At 49.5% G+C, this 15,936-nt stretch overlaps 5 protein-coding genes across 5 annotated transcripts; 2 read left to right on the top strand and 3 right to left on the bottom strand.

Annotated features, from left to right (window-relative positions):
* Window positions 1–2,636: 2,636 nt before the first annotated feature.
* CPAR01_03792 (uncharacterized protein) lies at window positions 2,637–4,127 on the bottom strand (the record flags this gene model as incomplete). The annotated part of the gene is made up of 1 exon (XM_060488078.1): window positions 2,637–4,127. One exon carries the CDS (start codon window positions 4,125–4,127, stop codon window positions 2,637–2,639), a length of 1,491 nt encoding a protein of 496 aa, XP_060352284.1.
* Window positions 4,128–7,656: 3,529 nt separating this feature from the next.
* CPAR01_03791 (uncharacterized protein) lies at window positions 7,657–9,726 on the bottom strand (the record flags this gene model as incomplete). Its single annotated transcript, XM_060488077.1, has 8 exons — window positions 7,657–7,870; window positions 7,930–8,033; window positions 8,096–8,703; window positions 8,751–8,938; window positions 8,993–9,221; window positions 9,289–9,370; window positions 9,432–9,601; window positions 9,663–9,726. The coding sequence occupies 8 exons, from the start codon at window positions 9,724–9,726 to the stop codon at window positions 7,657–7,659; spliced, it is 1,659 nt and encodes a 552-aa protein (XP_060352283.1).
* Window positions 9,727–11,400: 1,674 nt separating this feature from the next.
* CPAR01_03790 (uncharacterized protein) lies at window positions 11,401–12,453 on the bottom strand (the record flags this gene model as incomplete). Its single annotated transcript, XM_060488076.1, has 1 exon — window positions 11,401–12,453. One exon carries the CDS (start codon window positions 12,451–12,453, stop codon window positions 11,401–11,403), a length of 1,053 nt encoding a protein of 350 aa, XP_060352282.1.
* A 723-nt stretch (window positions 12,454–13,176) lies between these two features.
* On the top strand, window positions 13,177–13,341 carry CPAR01_03789 (uncharacterized protein; the record flags this gene model as incomplete). Its single annotated transcript, XM_060488075.1, has 1 exon — window positions 13,177–13,341. The coding sequence occupies one exon, from the start codon at window positions 13,177–13,179 to the stop codon at window positions 13,339–13,341; it is 165 nt and encodes a 54-aa protein (XP_060352281.1).
* A 100-nt stretch (window positions 13,342–13,441) lies between these two features.
* CPAR01_03788 (uncharacterized protein) lies at window positions 13,442–15,829 on the top strand (the record flags this gene model as incomplete). Its single annotated transcript, XM_060488074.1, has 1 exon — window positions 13,442–15,829. The coding sequence occupies one exon, from the start codon at window positions 13,442–13,444 to the stop codon at window positions 15,827–15,829; it is 2,388 nt and encodes a 795-aa protein (XP_060352280.1).
* Window positions 15,830–15,936: the final 107 nt, after the last annotated feature.

The following is a 15,936-nucleotide window of genomic DNA, read 5'->3' as shown; positions in this document are numbered from 1 at the left end:
CATGCCGACATGTCTAGACCGGCTGAACGTCTGAAGATGCCGAGGGGTCCTGTTTGGGCACTATACCCGCATCATTCATCAAGGGCTCGAATACTTACTCAAAGTTCTCCAATCGGGTTGCAGGACACCTACTTTGTGCCATCATAAGGGTCCATCAGCTATGAGGGGGGTGACGGAGAGAATTGCCTTCAGATGATGGCCGTTTGACTGACGAAACTCTGTTTCCTGTCTTTTTTCTTAGTTCGTCTCCGTGACATCATGTCTACCTACTAGTAGACGCAGTTTCTCGGTATTTTGTCCAAAATAGGCGGTGATGGGTGGTGGCCTGTACACCGATCATCTGAACATTCAACATGAGTCTCATTATTCGCCCACCGGAACGCAGGAATTTCTTGAAAAGCCGGTAGATCGACCGATTAAACTTTTCCTCTTGTAAGCCTCGGACAATGTGTTCCTCCTGATTACTTCGGACATATACATCTAGAGATGCAGCATGACTTGACTTTCAAGACGAGAATTATTGATCCACCCGCGGACACAAGAAATCTCCGTCGCAAGAAGGAAGTTATTAGAGGTTCAGGAGACATTGAACATCTTCAACAATCTTGCGGGCGGTGGTTCTATTGCTTTTCTTTTCTTCTTGGCAGAGCTTTCCAAGGCTCGTCTCAAAATTTCTTTATCAACAGGGATTTCTCAACGGATGGAAGAAGTCTTTGGCTTTGTGAATAAAAGAGCAATTTAATCACCCCGCATGTTTCGTGAGCCATGTAGTATGACGAAGACCGTTAATGGTTTGGCTCATTACCCTTTGCCGAGGGCTCCGCATAGGTTCCAGAAGTGTCGAAAATGCTACTGTATTTCGTCTGATGTACGTTACTGTGGGAAATGCCTCGGTTCCCTACTTCGACGAATAGGGCATAGGCACACGCGAAGGCCTCTACGCGCGCAATGCTGTCAGCCGGATGTCCGAAACTTTCATGCGATGGCACAGTTGTTTCCGACTACCGTTATCGTGTTCGTAGCGAGGGGGTTGGATTATGTGACAGGCAAACTACTGTGGTAGTAGTCTTACTCTGGTCGGTGTCTGCCCTGCTATGCTTTCCAGATGGCACCTACCCTCCAATCATCATCTCCTTGACTCGAATGTGTTTGGAAAGCGATCAACGAAGTCCCACCGGTTCGTGAAAACCGGCGAAACATCCTTCATCAACCGTAAGAAGCAACAAAGACTGACGTTTGAATACGTTCCAAATTGGAGTCTGGCCAGACATGAGGCTAGGAGTTTGTGATCTTGGGGAGTTCAAATTGAGACGAATCGACCTCACCTCAATGGGGGGCTGTCGCGGGACAAGTTACTATGCCACGCGTCGTTGACTAGCAAATTTCAACTGCATGGCTGTGGGAACTTGTAAATACAATGAAAGAATAATGTGTCAAATGGCTTGCAATGAAACTGTCGCCACAATTTGCCAAGAATTGCATGTTGTTCCTGTGGAACAGTCAATTTTCCAATACTAGAGAACTCCTCGGAATAAGCATCTGCCAAATACTGCGGCGTTACATGAGGACTCTGTAGGGTATACTGAGGTAATTGCATTTTGCAATCAAGCTCTCGCTGAAGGACCTCCAGGAACGGATAGAAATGAAAGTATTCAATGACGCGGGCAACGATGACCGCATAGTCATGCCAAGAGGCGTGACTAGAAAACATTGTACCCGCAGTTCGTCTCTCGCATGGTATCCCAATAGTATACACGAGTTTAATGACATCATTACTGATACCTTCTGTAAAACGAAGACTGGAAGGTAGCCAGAACTTACTATCGAGAATTGGGATAGTTTTGTTGAGATGTGCTCAAGATCAACGCACACTAATTTACCGCCCTGTTAGGCAATAGCATTCATGTTCTACACGCGCACTTCTCAAAGTCTGGATTCTGTGTCTTTTGAAGCTTGAAGCCGAGAATGAAGGCAAGCTTGCTTCGGGACTAACATCACTGGCAAACGTATCAAACCATGGGTACATGTAGACAGATGTCCAGACGATGAAAGGGGCCAATAGTTAAATGCAAGAAAACTTGAACTACATCACGTGGTTCCTTCAACCCAGTGCCATGATGTCCATCCCTGCTTCTGTGACGTTGATAGTGACGTGCACTGACAGATCTCTAGATTGAGACGCAATTCGTTGTCGCAACTCGGTCCACATAGAACCAACTCAGCGAACAAGAAATGATGGGGAGTTTCAGATTCTCGAAGACTAGAGAAGGGAGCCTGACACTTCATCATGCTCAAAATCAAGCTGTATCAAAGGTTGTGCTTAATGAAGGGCCTCAAGGCTAAGGTAGTTCCTTGTTGGAAGGAGAAATCAGATTGAAGAAGATCATTGCGAAGTGAGTACCTATACCGGTTAGAAAGGATATCCGAGAAGCATCTTAATTCGCTACAGCCCGACTGGAGCTTAGAAGTAGAGGAATCAAGGTGGGAAAAATATATTCTACATCATGTAATGGTCTGCTATTCTGATCTTCTAAATCATACATACGTTAATGGACAAGAGGAAACAAAGTTCTAGGAGTATGATGCAACATGTTAACCCATCGTAGGCTATGACAAAGCAGACACAAAGCCGCAAACTAAATGAAGCCAAACTCCTTGTCCAGCTCTTGTGCCAATGCGATGGAGCTATTTAAAATCCACTCTGCGTCCTTACTCAGGGATTTGACGTTGTGCCCAACCATGCAGCTCATCTGGGTTCGGTCCCCACCCTTCTCCCACGTTCCGTCGACCAGGGTATGAGTCGGAAGCCCGAATTCTTTTGGGTCAACCTTTTTGTTCTTCAAAAGCCCTCCATTGTACCAAATGAGATCGTCTCGCAAATCAACGTGTCCTATCACGAAGCTGCAGATTCTCTCGATTGAGTCATTGACCTTGTCCTTGAACCAACCAACCATGGAGCCATAGTGCTTCTCGAAGGCATAAGTTGCCCCGCTGAGCTCGAGTCCAAACCACCAAGTCTCCTTGTCGCCGTACGTAATTTTGTAGCTGACTTCTTCCCGCACATCGTATGTGTTCTGCCAAGCTACGTGGAGCAGACCCATCAGCACGTCCAGACGCGACTTATCAATAACGACTACACCCGAATCGCCCTCTTCGGCATAGTCCTCGGTCCAGACAAGTGACTTATTTAGCGTGGCGCTAGGTTCGTGAATCTGCGACTTCCACCACTCGTGACGGTCGGCGAATGAGTGCTGCCAAAGTAGTCGATCGTGGAAAAGAAGTGCCCCTGTCTGCTCATATGATGGGTCTAAGAAAAGCGTCTCCGGGACCTGGACGAAGACCGAATCCGCATCTGAGAGAATGACCTCTTCAAACGGCGCATACAGAGCCGCAAAGGCTTTGATTGCCCATCCTCCCTTGACGAGCTGCAGAGTCGTATCGTCGACGACGCTTAGAACGTCCAGGAATTCGATCCCCTTGAAGCGGGACTGCAGCTTCTCGCGGTCTGCTGATGGGAAGTCCTCGTCTCCGGCATATACAATCTGGATTGTCATGTTGCTGTACAAGACGTTCTGGAGTAAGCCGATGAGGTGAGTGGCATATCGCATGGTTCCCTTGCCTGTTGGAATGATGAATCCGCGTGTTCCGGGAACGATGGACGAACGCAAATCCGAAAATGGTGTCTTGCTGTCTGGGCGCTTTGGTGAGTGTTGGATAAAAGGGAACAATGATGCGATTGCGCCTTCCACTTTCTCTAGAGTAGGCTTGATGTTTTCCGACTTGGGTGCGTTATCGAGAAATTTGACCCATTCTCGGGCTTTCTTGGCCCGCTGACCCAATTCGTAGAATTTCGACTTGTAAGGAGGTTGGATGGGATCGCCGATTAAGTTTTCGGCTTCATCACTGATCAAAGCAGCCTCTTTCTGCCATGCCGTCGGGCCATCTTCCTTCGGTTTGTCGGAATGTTGTGGTGGATGTGACTGCGTTTGCGCCGGTGGGGGCTTGGCGGGGGACGTCGGATGATAAGAGGGAGTAAGAACATAAGAGGAGTATAAGAACAAGAACAACAGGCAAGCGAGGAAGATAGCTGTGGTCATCCGCGAGGATGGCATGACTTTGACGACCATGCCGGCCAACTAGTCGCGAATTGCGACTGACATATGAAGGGAAACGATGTTCTGGCAGTAGGCTTGTCGCGTGAGAACGATGGAAGTAAGTTCACAAACCCAGGGGGGAGGGTGAGGTGTCCAAGCACATTGCTTACCTTTCAAAATTGCGCCAAAAATCCCAGCCCCACGGTTGGTTACGTATGCCAGACTAAAGTAGGTACGCAGTAGTCGCGTGAGGGAGCTTCGTCAATGGGTAGGGGGCCACAAAAGAAAGTTTAGTTCAAGTGACCAACAGAGTGATGAAAGCTGAAAGTGCATTCCATCCCATGTCCAAGTTGCATCGGCGCTTGTCAGCATCGGTTGTCTCATGGCCCTCACTTCGAATCTTGAAGAACTAAAACTAGACAATCACGGTTTCTTCTTGGATTTCATCGCGGAGAAGCCATCTTTCAACTTTCCAACAAGTCTTCCTTGTTGGCCTCGGTCGACACGGCATGGGTGTCCACCACATGGATCTTTGTCACAAACCAAGGTAACCAACAAAGCATCCCAACGCCACAAACATGGTTGAAGCAAGAGAGCGGCGCAGCTACACCCACATCTTTTCCTGAGCTACTTCGTTACTTCCCAATCAAGCTATGAGTGGAGACTGGAGAATTCTTTTTGACACCCAGCTAAGGATGCTTCGAAATCTGCCCAAGGAGCTAATAGCGATGAAACTCAAGTACGAATCCCATCAGCAGCTTAATATTGTACTTCAAACCTTGTCAAGTAGCACTCTCTCTTCCTTTGGCTTACTCCTTTGTTTTTGGTTCCATTAAACCCACTACCCTGTCTGTTCAGTGCTACTTGTCCGTCCCAGAGTCTTTGTCTTTCACATGGCGATGTTGAGGCCCACGTGGTTGGTCTTCTTCTTTGTTTGCTCATTAGTTCTGTTCACTCCGCTTTCTGAGGCGGCCAACTGTTTCAATAATAGGGGGAAGCTCTTTACCGGCCAGGTACAGTATCCAGGGGCCGATGACAGTGGCAGCTTGCTCTCTACAGCCCTTACCTCGAGAATTCCAAGCGGCGCAACAGCGGCAACGACTGCATTGGGATCTAGCTCAAGAACGGCTTCTGAAAGCCCAGATACCACCAACACCGCAAGGTCATGTTCTGGGGGAAAGGCCAAGAACACGACTTGTAGGCACGGGCAGGACGCGAGTTTCCAGAATCCAAGTCTTGGTGGGCGCCTCGCAGCTCGCGTGATTGGGGGTGCGGCAGCAACCATGAGGCAGATGCGAAATGTCGTATCAGTCAGTTCTCATCTTTTTCGCTGATCTAGAGTTAAAGCATTTGAAAAAAGTGGCTCTCAGACGATTTTGGAGCAAGATTTACACGGAGTTTGGGGGCAGATCGTTGCTTGCCGGATCATGATAAGTCGGTCTAGGGCAGACTCAATAGTAAGAGGTGTGGTGGATCTTGGCGCGGAAAATAGTGCGGCATTGATCAATCGTTTGTTTCCCGCCTTGGTAGATGTGCCTCGCGCCTCTTACTAGTGCATGTAGATATCCTCCGTTGTATTTTTTGTAGGTACTACCTTCAACCACCACCGCTGACCTTTCGGCTACCGGCAGTTGCCTTGACTGAGATTTCCAAAGCCTTTCGATTCAGTAGTGATCTCTCATTCCTTGGCATTGTCACTGGTCTGAGTGGCATGCAGGATCGAACTTCTGGTCTTCCGTGCTGAGTAAGGACCACTCACAAATATCCTGGGTGCGCAGCATCCTTGCTGGTCCCGCCCTTTCTGCCCGCCCCTTCCTTCTGGCTTACGGCGCTGTAAGATAGGCACAGGATGATGGCCGGTCGAGCTGCTGCGCATACGAGAGACGCTAGGCACTTAGATCCTGCAAATTCCCAGACTATTGAGGTGCAGGGGCAAATCAGCTCCGTAATGTGGTCTTGTTATGGTCGCTGTGTTGATGAAATTCCTCGAAGTCAGATACGATGACAAATTTGCTTCAACAATGATGGATGACGGAGAGAAGACTGTGATCATTTGCAGGGTACGGATCTTCCCAGTAGATTTGATGGGGGCGATTTACCTGGGTCGGAAGCGGATGGTGCACCAACGGACCTATGAGAGGCGGTGGCTGAACTAATCGCAATGCGCCTAGGCCCATGAATGATCCTGTATTGATGCAGGTACAGGGGGCATGGGGGTAAAACAGCCCAAACGCGGCGGGCTCTGCTTTATTGCTCTCCGGCAAAAATCTTTACGTTGAAGTAATGTCTTCATTTTCCGAGACTTCGAGGTGCCTTATTCTTCTTTCGGGCACAAAGTAGGCACCGTTAGATTGCTGCTGCTGACGATGTCAGTTACTGATGCTCTGGCTGAATCATCCATATATATGGTTGAATTGTTGATAATTTTAACGCAAGCTAGATATAGGTAGACCTGCTGCATGGAGATACTTTATCCTTATGCTGACCAAATCTTACGTTGTGGTATCCAAATTCGGCGATTTAACAATGCGCTCTACCGTGGGTGACCGGTATCCAACTTGCCAAATCTGCAGTATTGCCCTTCTACTACTCAAAGAAGTTTGGACAAGAACATGAAAGTCGCTAGAATCTATCTTTTTTTGGCCAAATTTTTGCCACTTTGCGTCTGCGCGTGTCGAGGTCCGTCACATAGATGAAGTTAATTTATCATCACAATAGCGGCCATCCTGTAAGGTTCCAGCGACCGGCACAACGACCCGCGCCGCGCCGTTCCCGATTAGTGCCCCACATTATCGGACGGTTGATGCTCGCCGGAGCAGAGGTGGGATGGTGATCGAACTCTTTGAAACTTCCAAGATTAAACCATATGCAGCGGAAATGACAGAGTGGATAGCTACAAAACTGGACTATAATTCGCTTTTGTAAGTGACATCTGCTTTCAAGAATCTGATTCTATTTCTCCGAAGGAGGGGGGAGGGGCGAAGCCTAAGGGTCGCGGACGACGCAGGGGCGAGTTTTGTGCGCTCGAAAGACGGTTGTGAGCGGTCCCGAGGGCTGAGCTTCATCGATCAAACTCTATTGTCGAGGTAATTCGTATCCCTGATGTGAGATAATGACGCTTCAGAGAAGATAAATAGGCTGACAATCGTCATTGGTCGAGAATGAAAGAAGCACAAGACCAAGTGTATAGGTCATCTTGGGGCATCGCACTCAACAGACGACAGTCTATCCCTTCTCTACATGCAGTCCAAGTGGCATTTAGACTGTTTCAGGCCTTGGAGAATAAAGCCCAACGCTTCTGCTTGCTGCAAGTTTCTTCGGCAAAGTCCAATGTCTTGCAACTTCTTCAGACTGTGTCGTTCGTTTTTGCGAATATGCTGCGTCAATAGGCTTCTATTTTGAAGAGTAACATAAGTCCAAAGATACAGAATTCATAGTTGCGGAAGTGAAAAAGAAACCCAATGGTTTCAAAATGCGCCCTATCAGGGACCTAAAGAATTATAGCTATTGGCACACTAGGCCGTGTGGTGACACATGAAATGAGGTTTAAAACAATCAGGCTCTAGAGGCGCGCTAGCTTAGCCGTCGCAGGGTCCTGAAGTAAGCGACGCAGAATTTTGCCAGATGCGGATTTGGGAATTGCCTCAGTAAAAACAATTCCACCAGTAAGCCTCTTGTGTGCCGAAAGTCGGCTCTCCATGAATTCAAGAATCGATTCGGCGGTGACGTTGCTGTCTTTGGGGACAACGTGAGCCTGTGGATGTTCTTGCCCCTCTCTGGTCGCGTGTTCGTGTAAGTCAAATGAAAGCGGCAAATAGGAAAGGCATGAGCGCACCTTGTAACGCGAATAACCGCGCAGTCCTTGACTCCTTCATGCTCAAGGAGATGCCCCTCAAGTTCGGCTGGGGCTACTTGAAAGCCTTTCACCTTGATGAGTTCCTGTACTCCGAATAACATGGTCAGCAAATGCTTGAGAGGCCTCAGAACAATGCGGCACAAACCTTTTTGCGGTCCACAATAGTCAAGAGTCCAGTCTCCTGAATGGACACGATATCTCCAGTTTTCAGCCAGCCATCTTTGGTCCATGCTTCTTCAGATGCGCTCGGGTTCTTGTAATAGCCCTTGAAGACATTTGGCCCCCGAATGAGCGCTTCTCCCTCTTCATTGCAGGCAACTTCGCGGCCATCGTCATCGACGATCTTCATCTGCATGTTGGGGAGGATATACCCAACGCCTTTGTGCAATGGGTCGAACTCGTCAGGGGCAAACAAAGTGACTGCCATCGTGGCTTCGCTCATTCCCCATCCCTGTCGACTGCGAGCTTTGCCCCCGCTGAACACCTCTTCCAATCTTTTGGATAGCTCCGGTTGGAGGGGGGCTGCTCCACAAAACATGGACCTCACGCTGGACACGTCGGAACGGGGTAGGAGATTGCTTTTCAATAGCATCACAACTACCGGCGGGGCTAGGAGGAGATGTGTGACGCGGAACCGCTGAATTGTGCTCAGCAGAAGCTCAAGACTGAACTTACGCATTGTGACTGTAGTGCAAGATCTGCGTACATTGACCACGCAGTAAGTCATGAGTCCACCTAAGCTCGTGGTCAATGCTTCGTGCCGCAGTAGTGTGTGGTTGAGGTTCTGGACTGCAACTTACTGGCATGATAAAGAGGCAGGAATGCACAGTGAACATCGTGAGTTGAAGATCCTTGGCCCTTTGCTCTCAACTCGCTCACTCGGTCAAGGTGAAGTGTCTGTTCCGCATTGGCAACAAGATTGCGGTGGGTGATCATGCATGCCTTGGGTTTTCCCGTTGTCCCACTACTGAAGTTAAGAACTGCGACCCTTGCAAATTGATCAGCATTGCGTTCATGCTTTTGTTCCCTTGCAGCAGCTCACTTTTCTGCCAGAATTAGAGGATCACTGATTGCCTCCCAAGAGTATGGCTCAGCCAACAACTTTTGCATGGTACGCCAGCGATCATGCCTAGGCCGACCCTTGTTGTCAACGAGGACGACAGATTCTTTTGGTATGCCGGCACTCCTTGCAGCTTGCAGTGCGGTTGTGAGTCGGATGGCATCCGTGAAAATGCACTTAGCACCGGAAACAGTGAGTTGGTGGGTCAGTTCTAGTCCGGGTTACCTATGTGCTCCATGCTTCGTGCCGAGGTATCTCATCATGAATTCGTAACTCACCAGCCTCCGTGTACCCCGGATTGGCACCAGTGAAGATCCCACCTGCACAGATTGCCCCAAGGATTATAACTGGGTACCATGCCTGGAATGATGAGACACAATATTAGGGGATGGCCGCCTGTCATGGCCGTGGGACTACTCACAGAATTCTCAGTGTAAGCGAGAACAACATCGTCGTTTTGTATTCCCAATGTTTGTCGGAGGCCACCCGCTAGTTTCTTGACGCAAGTCTCAAATTCAGACTTACGGAGACTTTGAGCAGGTTTCTCGGCATCAACGAAAATAGGCAAATCCCCATCCGGGGGTGACGTTCCTGCAGTCTATTTTAGCAAACACAAAAAACAAAACACGTGCCATGGCGACATGAACTGTACCGAACACGTATGATAGAACATCGACTTGAGGTATGTCTATCTTGTATTTAGAAGAGAAAATCATGATGGTATTGGTAATTTCAATGTGTGTTCACTTGCTGGATAGACCGAGATGAACCTAAAAGAAAGACGCACAACGCCAGCAGAGGTGGTGACTGGCAAACTACAACTCCAAGAGAACACGTAGTTGTGGGTTTGATCTTTATATTGTAGTACCCAGTCGGGCCGAATAAAGAACCTCAAACCTTTGATACTTACGAGCAGTCTGCAGCATTGCAGGAGGGGCACTTACACGGACGGGCTTCGGGTCTGAACTTCTGAAAGCTTAATTCACCCGAAATAATCAGCTTAGCCCCGATGCAATCCTCAAGCTAGACATTTGGAGCGAGAACTGCAACTTCGAGCAACGGCTACGCCTTCCCCATTCAGAAAAGTGCCTTGGTACTGATCTCTATATTGAAATTCAGTCATAATTTTTTTAGCATCCGGAGTCTGGTTTTCTCCGCCGTGTTGGGGTGGAACGCGCGGCAAACGTTCAATGTTTGTATTCACCGCCTCAAGAAAAGGTCTGATCGGACACTCCGTCGCTTACCGCGGCAGATGCAGAATCAAGGGTCAAGAGAGAAGGGGCATTCAGACCTGTTGGGCAGCAAAATGCTATTACTATGCTGAGAAGCCATTACTGATTCGTATGCGGCTAGAGTCGAAGGTAGTTGCGGGGTGATAACAGGGTGTTTTCGGCCCTGTCAGTTCAGGCGGCGCGGCCCGGGGTTAAGTCAGAGCAGACACGGGCTAGCATCATGTGCGGCAAACAACCACGGGAAGCTGGAGTGGGATCCGGCCGGCATTACTGGGCTAGAGTAATTTTGGAATTCCCCTCAAGATAGAGTTGCGCTAGTATCATCTCTTGGCCTGCGGCCGGATGATTCGATATCTGCGTCGGTCATTTTCAGAGTTCGGTGGTTCCAGTATCGCTGTCACAAGTGCATGAGGTGGATCGCCGGGATTTTCGGGGTCCATCCCACTCGTCTCAACTTGCCTGTGTCTGAGCTATCATCTATCAAAGTTGATCCGTTGACTAAGAAGGAAACTCCGAGCGTTGAATATTGACAGTGTGGGCAGTACCAATCGAATCCTGGCTGAATAATCTTCGGGCTGGCCCCATTTCTCATGGACTCGGGTCTAACTTCAGGCTTCAGCTTCTGTCAGTTCGGGCGGGATGACAAGGGCCTACCATTAAACACACGTGGCCTTCTCATTTGGCATTTCGAATAAGATTCTGACTCGTCTTTGGGCTTTCGGAAGCAGATATAGACAACTTATCTGAGTCAGACGTAAGCTAACCACTGCCCACTTCCGATAACCTAGCAACACTCTCCGTTGGAACCTCTCTACGAGGGAACAGTTCCTACACGGTTTCGGATCAGGGATCATCAAGTACTGGTGGCACCCAGCCAAGAGGTAGTACCCAGCCTCATTTTCTCGTACGAGTTACACACTTTAGCCATGTCTATCCCCATTGCCCAAGTCTTCCGCCAACAAACTGCTGAGTTGAGTAGGGGTTATGAGCGTGTCTCCTAGTCAAAATTATGCTTGCACAACTTGAACCTCGATATCTTTGTCGACTAGTCTGTACAGTTACAGTAACAGTTCAATTCGCATGCTATCTCTACTGCCTAAAGTAGATAGATGTGCCTTAGATCTATTCCCTATTCATTCCATAGAGTTGTTCGAAGCTCTACATTGCATCTGCGTCACGGGGCACAAGTTCGAAAAGAACCGTGAGAGACGGGGGCAACATGTGATGCTGCTTGACACAAATCCAGCCACCATCCTCGAACACACCCTCCCAGTCCTCCACTGTGGGCAACTTGACATCCATCAGCGCATGGCCAAACTCGAAACCCAGGGTAAAGATAGGCACGTCATCCTCTTGTACTGCATGGCGAGATTGAGGATCATTCGTGAGAATCCGCACCGTATCGCAGATGAAAAATCGTTTTACACTCGGGAAAGCTTTGCGCAGCCTCTGCAGAGAGCTAACACATTTCTCCCGCGGCCAGAAGTCGTGGCCCATCAGAAAGGACGTCAAAAGGTCCACGTTGGCAAACTCATCCCGATAGTCGAGCTTACGCGCATCGCCGACTAAGAAATTGATGCGGCCACCATAACCACGCTTCACAGCATCTGACCTAGCAACCTCAATTGCCGGACCAGCAATATCGATGCCAAGTCCAGTGCTCTCAGGATAGCGGTCGAGGACTTGCATGATCCTCTCGCCACTCCCACTGCCCAGGTCCACAACGGAGGTAAAGTTCTGGCCAGACGACTTTAGGGCGTTGAGGAAGACCGGATCAATGAATTGCGTGTTTGCGTCACGGCACGCGTAGGCGATTGCCGCAGAATCACGCGAGTAAAATTTGCCCTCGCGATTCTCGTTGCGAATGACGTATTGCATGCGCGCGAACAAACTGCCGGAACCAAGAGCAAGCCAGTGAAAGAGACTTTTGGTCCGGTATGCCTCTTCAAGCAACCTCCCGGGCAGGGCAGTTCCCCCCTGACGCTGGAGGATGTCAGAGGTAGCGAGCGCGGAGACCAGGGCGCGGGTCGAAGCGAGATCCAGGTTGCGGTTGGCCGCGAACTCGTCGATATCCACAGCCTTTTGTGTACGGACCTGGTCCAGTAGTCCGAGTTCCCAAGCAGTGCCGATGGCGCCGGCGGCAACGTAGGAGTTGAAGATCTTTGCAATGTCGTGCTCAGAGGAGAGCTTCATGTTGGTGATGGATCCCATTTTGACGGTGATAGTGATTGAGATACTTTTCGGAATAAAACGAAGAACCAAATAAGTTTTTCAAATCAAGAGGGAAAGCTTGAAAAAGTTCATGCGCTTTGAAAGGCAAATCAGTAGGTTTCTATGTGCCGTTGAGATTCCGGCAAGAGACCACGAGAGAGTCAACACGCCACTTTATACCCATGCTGAAGCTAAGGGGACGATGTTGCATCAACCTCAAGATTTTCTTCTGATGATACGCGACAAGAACAATTCCCGTTAACATCCCAAACCTGCAGGGTACGATAGTGCTTTGGAAGCCCAACGCAATGCAAGCGGAAGAGTTCCGATCATACTGGCGAGAAATTGGAAGTCCCGGAGTGTTCCACGCTGCCCGAGATTTTCAGCGGCCCGGTCTGTCACTTCCATATTTCGGAATGGCGACTTCGAGCTTCCATATGCTTCCGGTCGATTATGAGTTGACCTCTGACAAGAAAGACCGAATACGAGGTCTCTGTGTATCCAAGGACGAAATCCTGTCTCCGACATGTCAAAGCTAGAACTTGTTCTCAAATTGTTGAAGCTGTACTGAATCCTCCAGTATGCCAAAACCGACATGTGATAACTCTAGACCCCACAGAGCTCCTTGCTTTCATACCTCCGACTGAATTGTCTGCCCAGTGAGTGTTTTCACAGCCTACTTCCTCCGCCAAGACCATCCTTGCTCCTTTGAGTTCTCTCTAGATGTTTTCACTTTCAGGGAAGAGTTGGCCTGATGGATCATGGCCGCCCTGCAAACTCGGGATCAAAGTGTTGTCAGTTACGGGCTGCCTCTTGTGGCAAACCGGAGTATCATGCAAGTCAGTCGCGATGAAGACAAATTTTGGCTATAAATGGTCGTGCCTTTGACAACAACATTTGGACTTCTTCTTAGCATCATCACCACAATAAGAAAATTTTAAACTCGATCCAATCTCAAAACATCATTCAACATTATTTTTGCCTCAAAATGTCTTCCATCTCAGCCTCTACTCAACTCGGCACTTCTGTTAGTGAGACTTCCCCTTCAATGCCACCCCACCAGGTCATCCAAGGCTGCAGTGTCTGGCACTGGAAAGATGAGCTTTCTCCAGCAGAGGGCTGGATAGTTATCGACTCACCCGTGCCTACTCACTCGGGTGGAGGATTATTCCTTCATGAGGACGCAACTCTCAACGAGGTTCGCGACATTGCCCGCTCTATGAGTGCCAAACTCGCTGTCTCTTCTCAGCCTCAGGTCGTTGGTGCCAAGGGCGGCATTAGGTTCCCTCATGAGGACTCACGTGCTCCTCTTGTCTTGGAGCGCTTCATTCGCGATAACGCAGCTGTCCTTTCCGAGTACTGGGGCACAGGGGGAGACCTCAACACAGACCACGACATCATCGACAGACACGCTAGAGCCTACTGCTCTCCGGGCACTTTGACCGCTCTCGACGCGCTTAGTCGTTCACTTGGCTACTGCGGCTCGAACCCCAAGGAGATCCACAATCTCCTCGGAGAAAAGCTTGATAACAGTGGATGGGGCCTCAGCGAGTTCTGTGTCGGCTACGTGATGGCTGCCACTCTTAAAGAGCTCATTACCCACACGAAGCCGGAGCTTATGGGGCAAGCTCGCCTGGTTCTCCAGGGCTTCGGTTGCGTCGGTTCCACCTTTGCCCAAGCAGCTGCCCAGCTGGGTATTGGCCGGGTAGTTGCCATCTCCAGCCAGTACGGTTTTCTGGTCAACGACAATGGCATAGACTGCGCCTCGATCGAAGCTTATCGGCGTGCTTCCGAGAAGAATCCTGTCTCAGGACTTGACCCTCGGAGCCTAGAGGCTGGTCTTACAAAGGCCGAGCTACAGTCAGGTTTGTATGTCAAGCGCAGAGTTGGCTCAACTGACGAAGAACACCTTGTCGACTTCCTCGCCGCTTCCCAGGGCGAGGTCTTTGTTCCCTGTGCTCAGCGGTACATCCTCACACCCAAAGCACTCTCCACTCTTAGCGACAAAACCTTCGCTGAAGTGCCCCATGGCGCCCGATTTATCCTAGCCGGCGCTAATAACATCTTCAACCCTGTTGAGAGCAGGGACGAAACACTGTCCAAACTTGACTCTGCATCAATTCGGATGCTTCCAGAGTGGATTAGCAACTCAGGAACCTCCAATCTCTTCATGCGAGCCTGCAGCGGCCTCGCGCTGAAGGGCTATGCTTTATCCAACCTCGAGGCATCGGCCAATGACACCAAGGCGTTCATCAACACCGCTTTCGGCAGCGTCGGATATCGAGCAAGCAACATAGCTCTTTGGGAAGCTTGCGAGGACCTTGCGACTACCCGGCGCAGAACAGGCGCAGTCAATCTGCTCGGCGTTAAGCGAATGGCTCACTTGACCCTTACATCGCATGTGGTTGAGAGAGCTGCCCAAACAGTCAAGGAGGTCTATAACGCCAAGTTCAACAAAGATGAGAGCCTTTATAGACTCCCAGGTCTCGGCGATCCAACCCTCAGCATTGTCAAAGCTCCAGAGAGCGCCGGACCTGGAGACATCGGACTTTCGGTTCGTTTCTCTGTCTACAACATCGCCAAGGCTCGTCAAGTTCTCGAAGCTCAAAGGATTACTTTTAAAGATCGACGTCTCCGGGATGGTTCAACTGAGCTTGTTCTTCTGCGCGAGGAAACTGGATACCCGATGAGCTTATGCCAGGCCCCAGCTGAAGAGCCAGCCAACGAAGACTTTTCAACTTCTCCCAATGTCCTGACTTCCATAGCGGGATCGACGCGCCAGCTCGACCATTATGCTGCCATCATGCCCGACACTAAGCGTATGAAGGTTTTCCACGAGCGAATGTTGGGTTTCACTCCACTCCGCACTTTTACTGTTAACACTGGGTCCGCTGCTGATGGTAGTGATGATGGACTGATGCAAGTTATGGGCATTCCTTGTGATTCAAAGCGGGTAGTTATCCTTACGGAAGGATTGAACCCTGATTCGGTGTTCTACAAGCTGATGATGCGTCACGACGGAGCTTACCTTCACCATGTTGCATTGGAAGTTGAAGATGTTGACGCCGTTTTTGCTGAAGTAAGAGCCAAAGGTTGGACTACTACCGCGGAAGATCTTAGCTACGATGTTGCCACCGGTCTTCGTCAGTTTTTCTTGAAGGAGGAGGAGACTGGTTGCATCTTGGAGCTGATCGGGCGCAGTGCCAAGGACAGCAAGCCAGAGAACCAGGAAAAGTCCTCTTCGGACTCTGCGGATGATGGAAATGTTGTCAAAGGTTCCGAAGTAGAAGATGTTGGCACGTATGCCAATGGGCAGGTGGCATTTCGCACGGAAAATATTGTTGCCTTAGCTCGGTCTTTGGATCAATCTGACTAGCTCTATATTGTAGTCTACGATCTTGATACGTTCTGTACACAAATCATTCGTTTTCGGACTGGAATACATTTCTCTGCCTTAGTGGCTGCTTCTTTTGACTGGTGAGG

The sequence above is a fragment of the Colletotrichum paranaense genome (assembly GCF_030867605.1).
Source record: "Colletotrichum paranaense strain IMI 384185 chromosome Unknown Scaffold_3.1, whole genome shotgun sequence".
Classification (NCBI taxonomy): Eukaryota; Fungi; Ascomycota; class Sordariomycetes; order Glomerellales; family Glomerellaceae; genus Colletotrichum; species Colletotrichum paranaense.
Note: the sequence above shows the minus strand (reverse complement) of the source record. Positions and strands in the feature narration are given on the sequence as shown.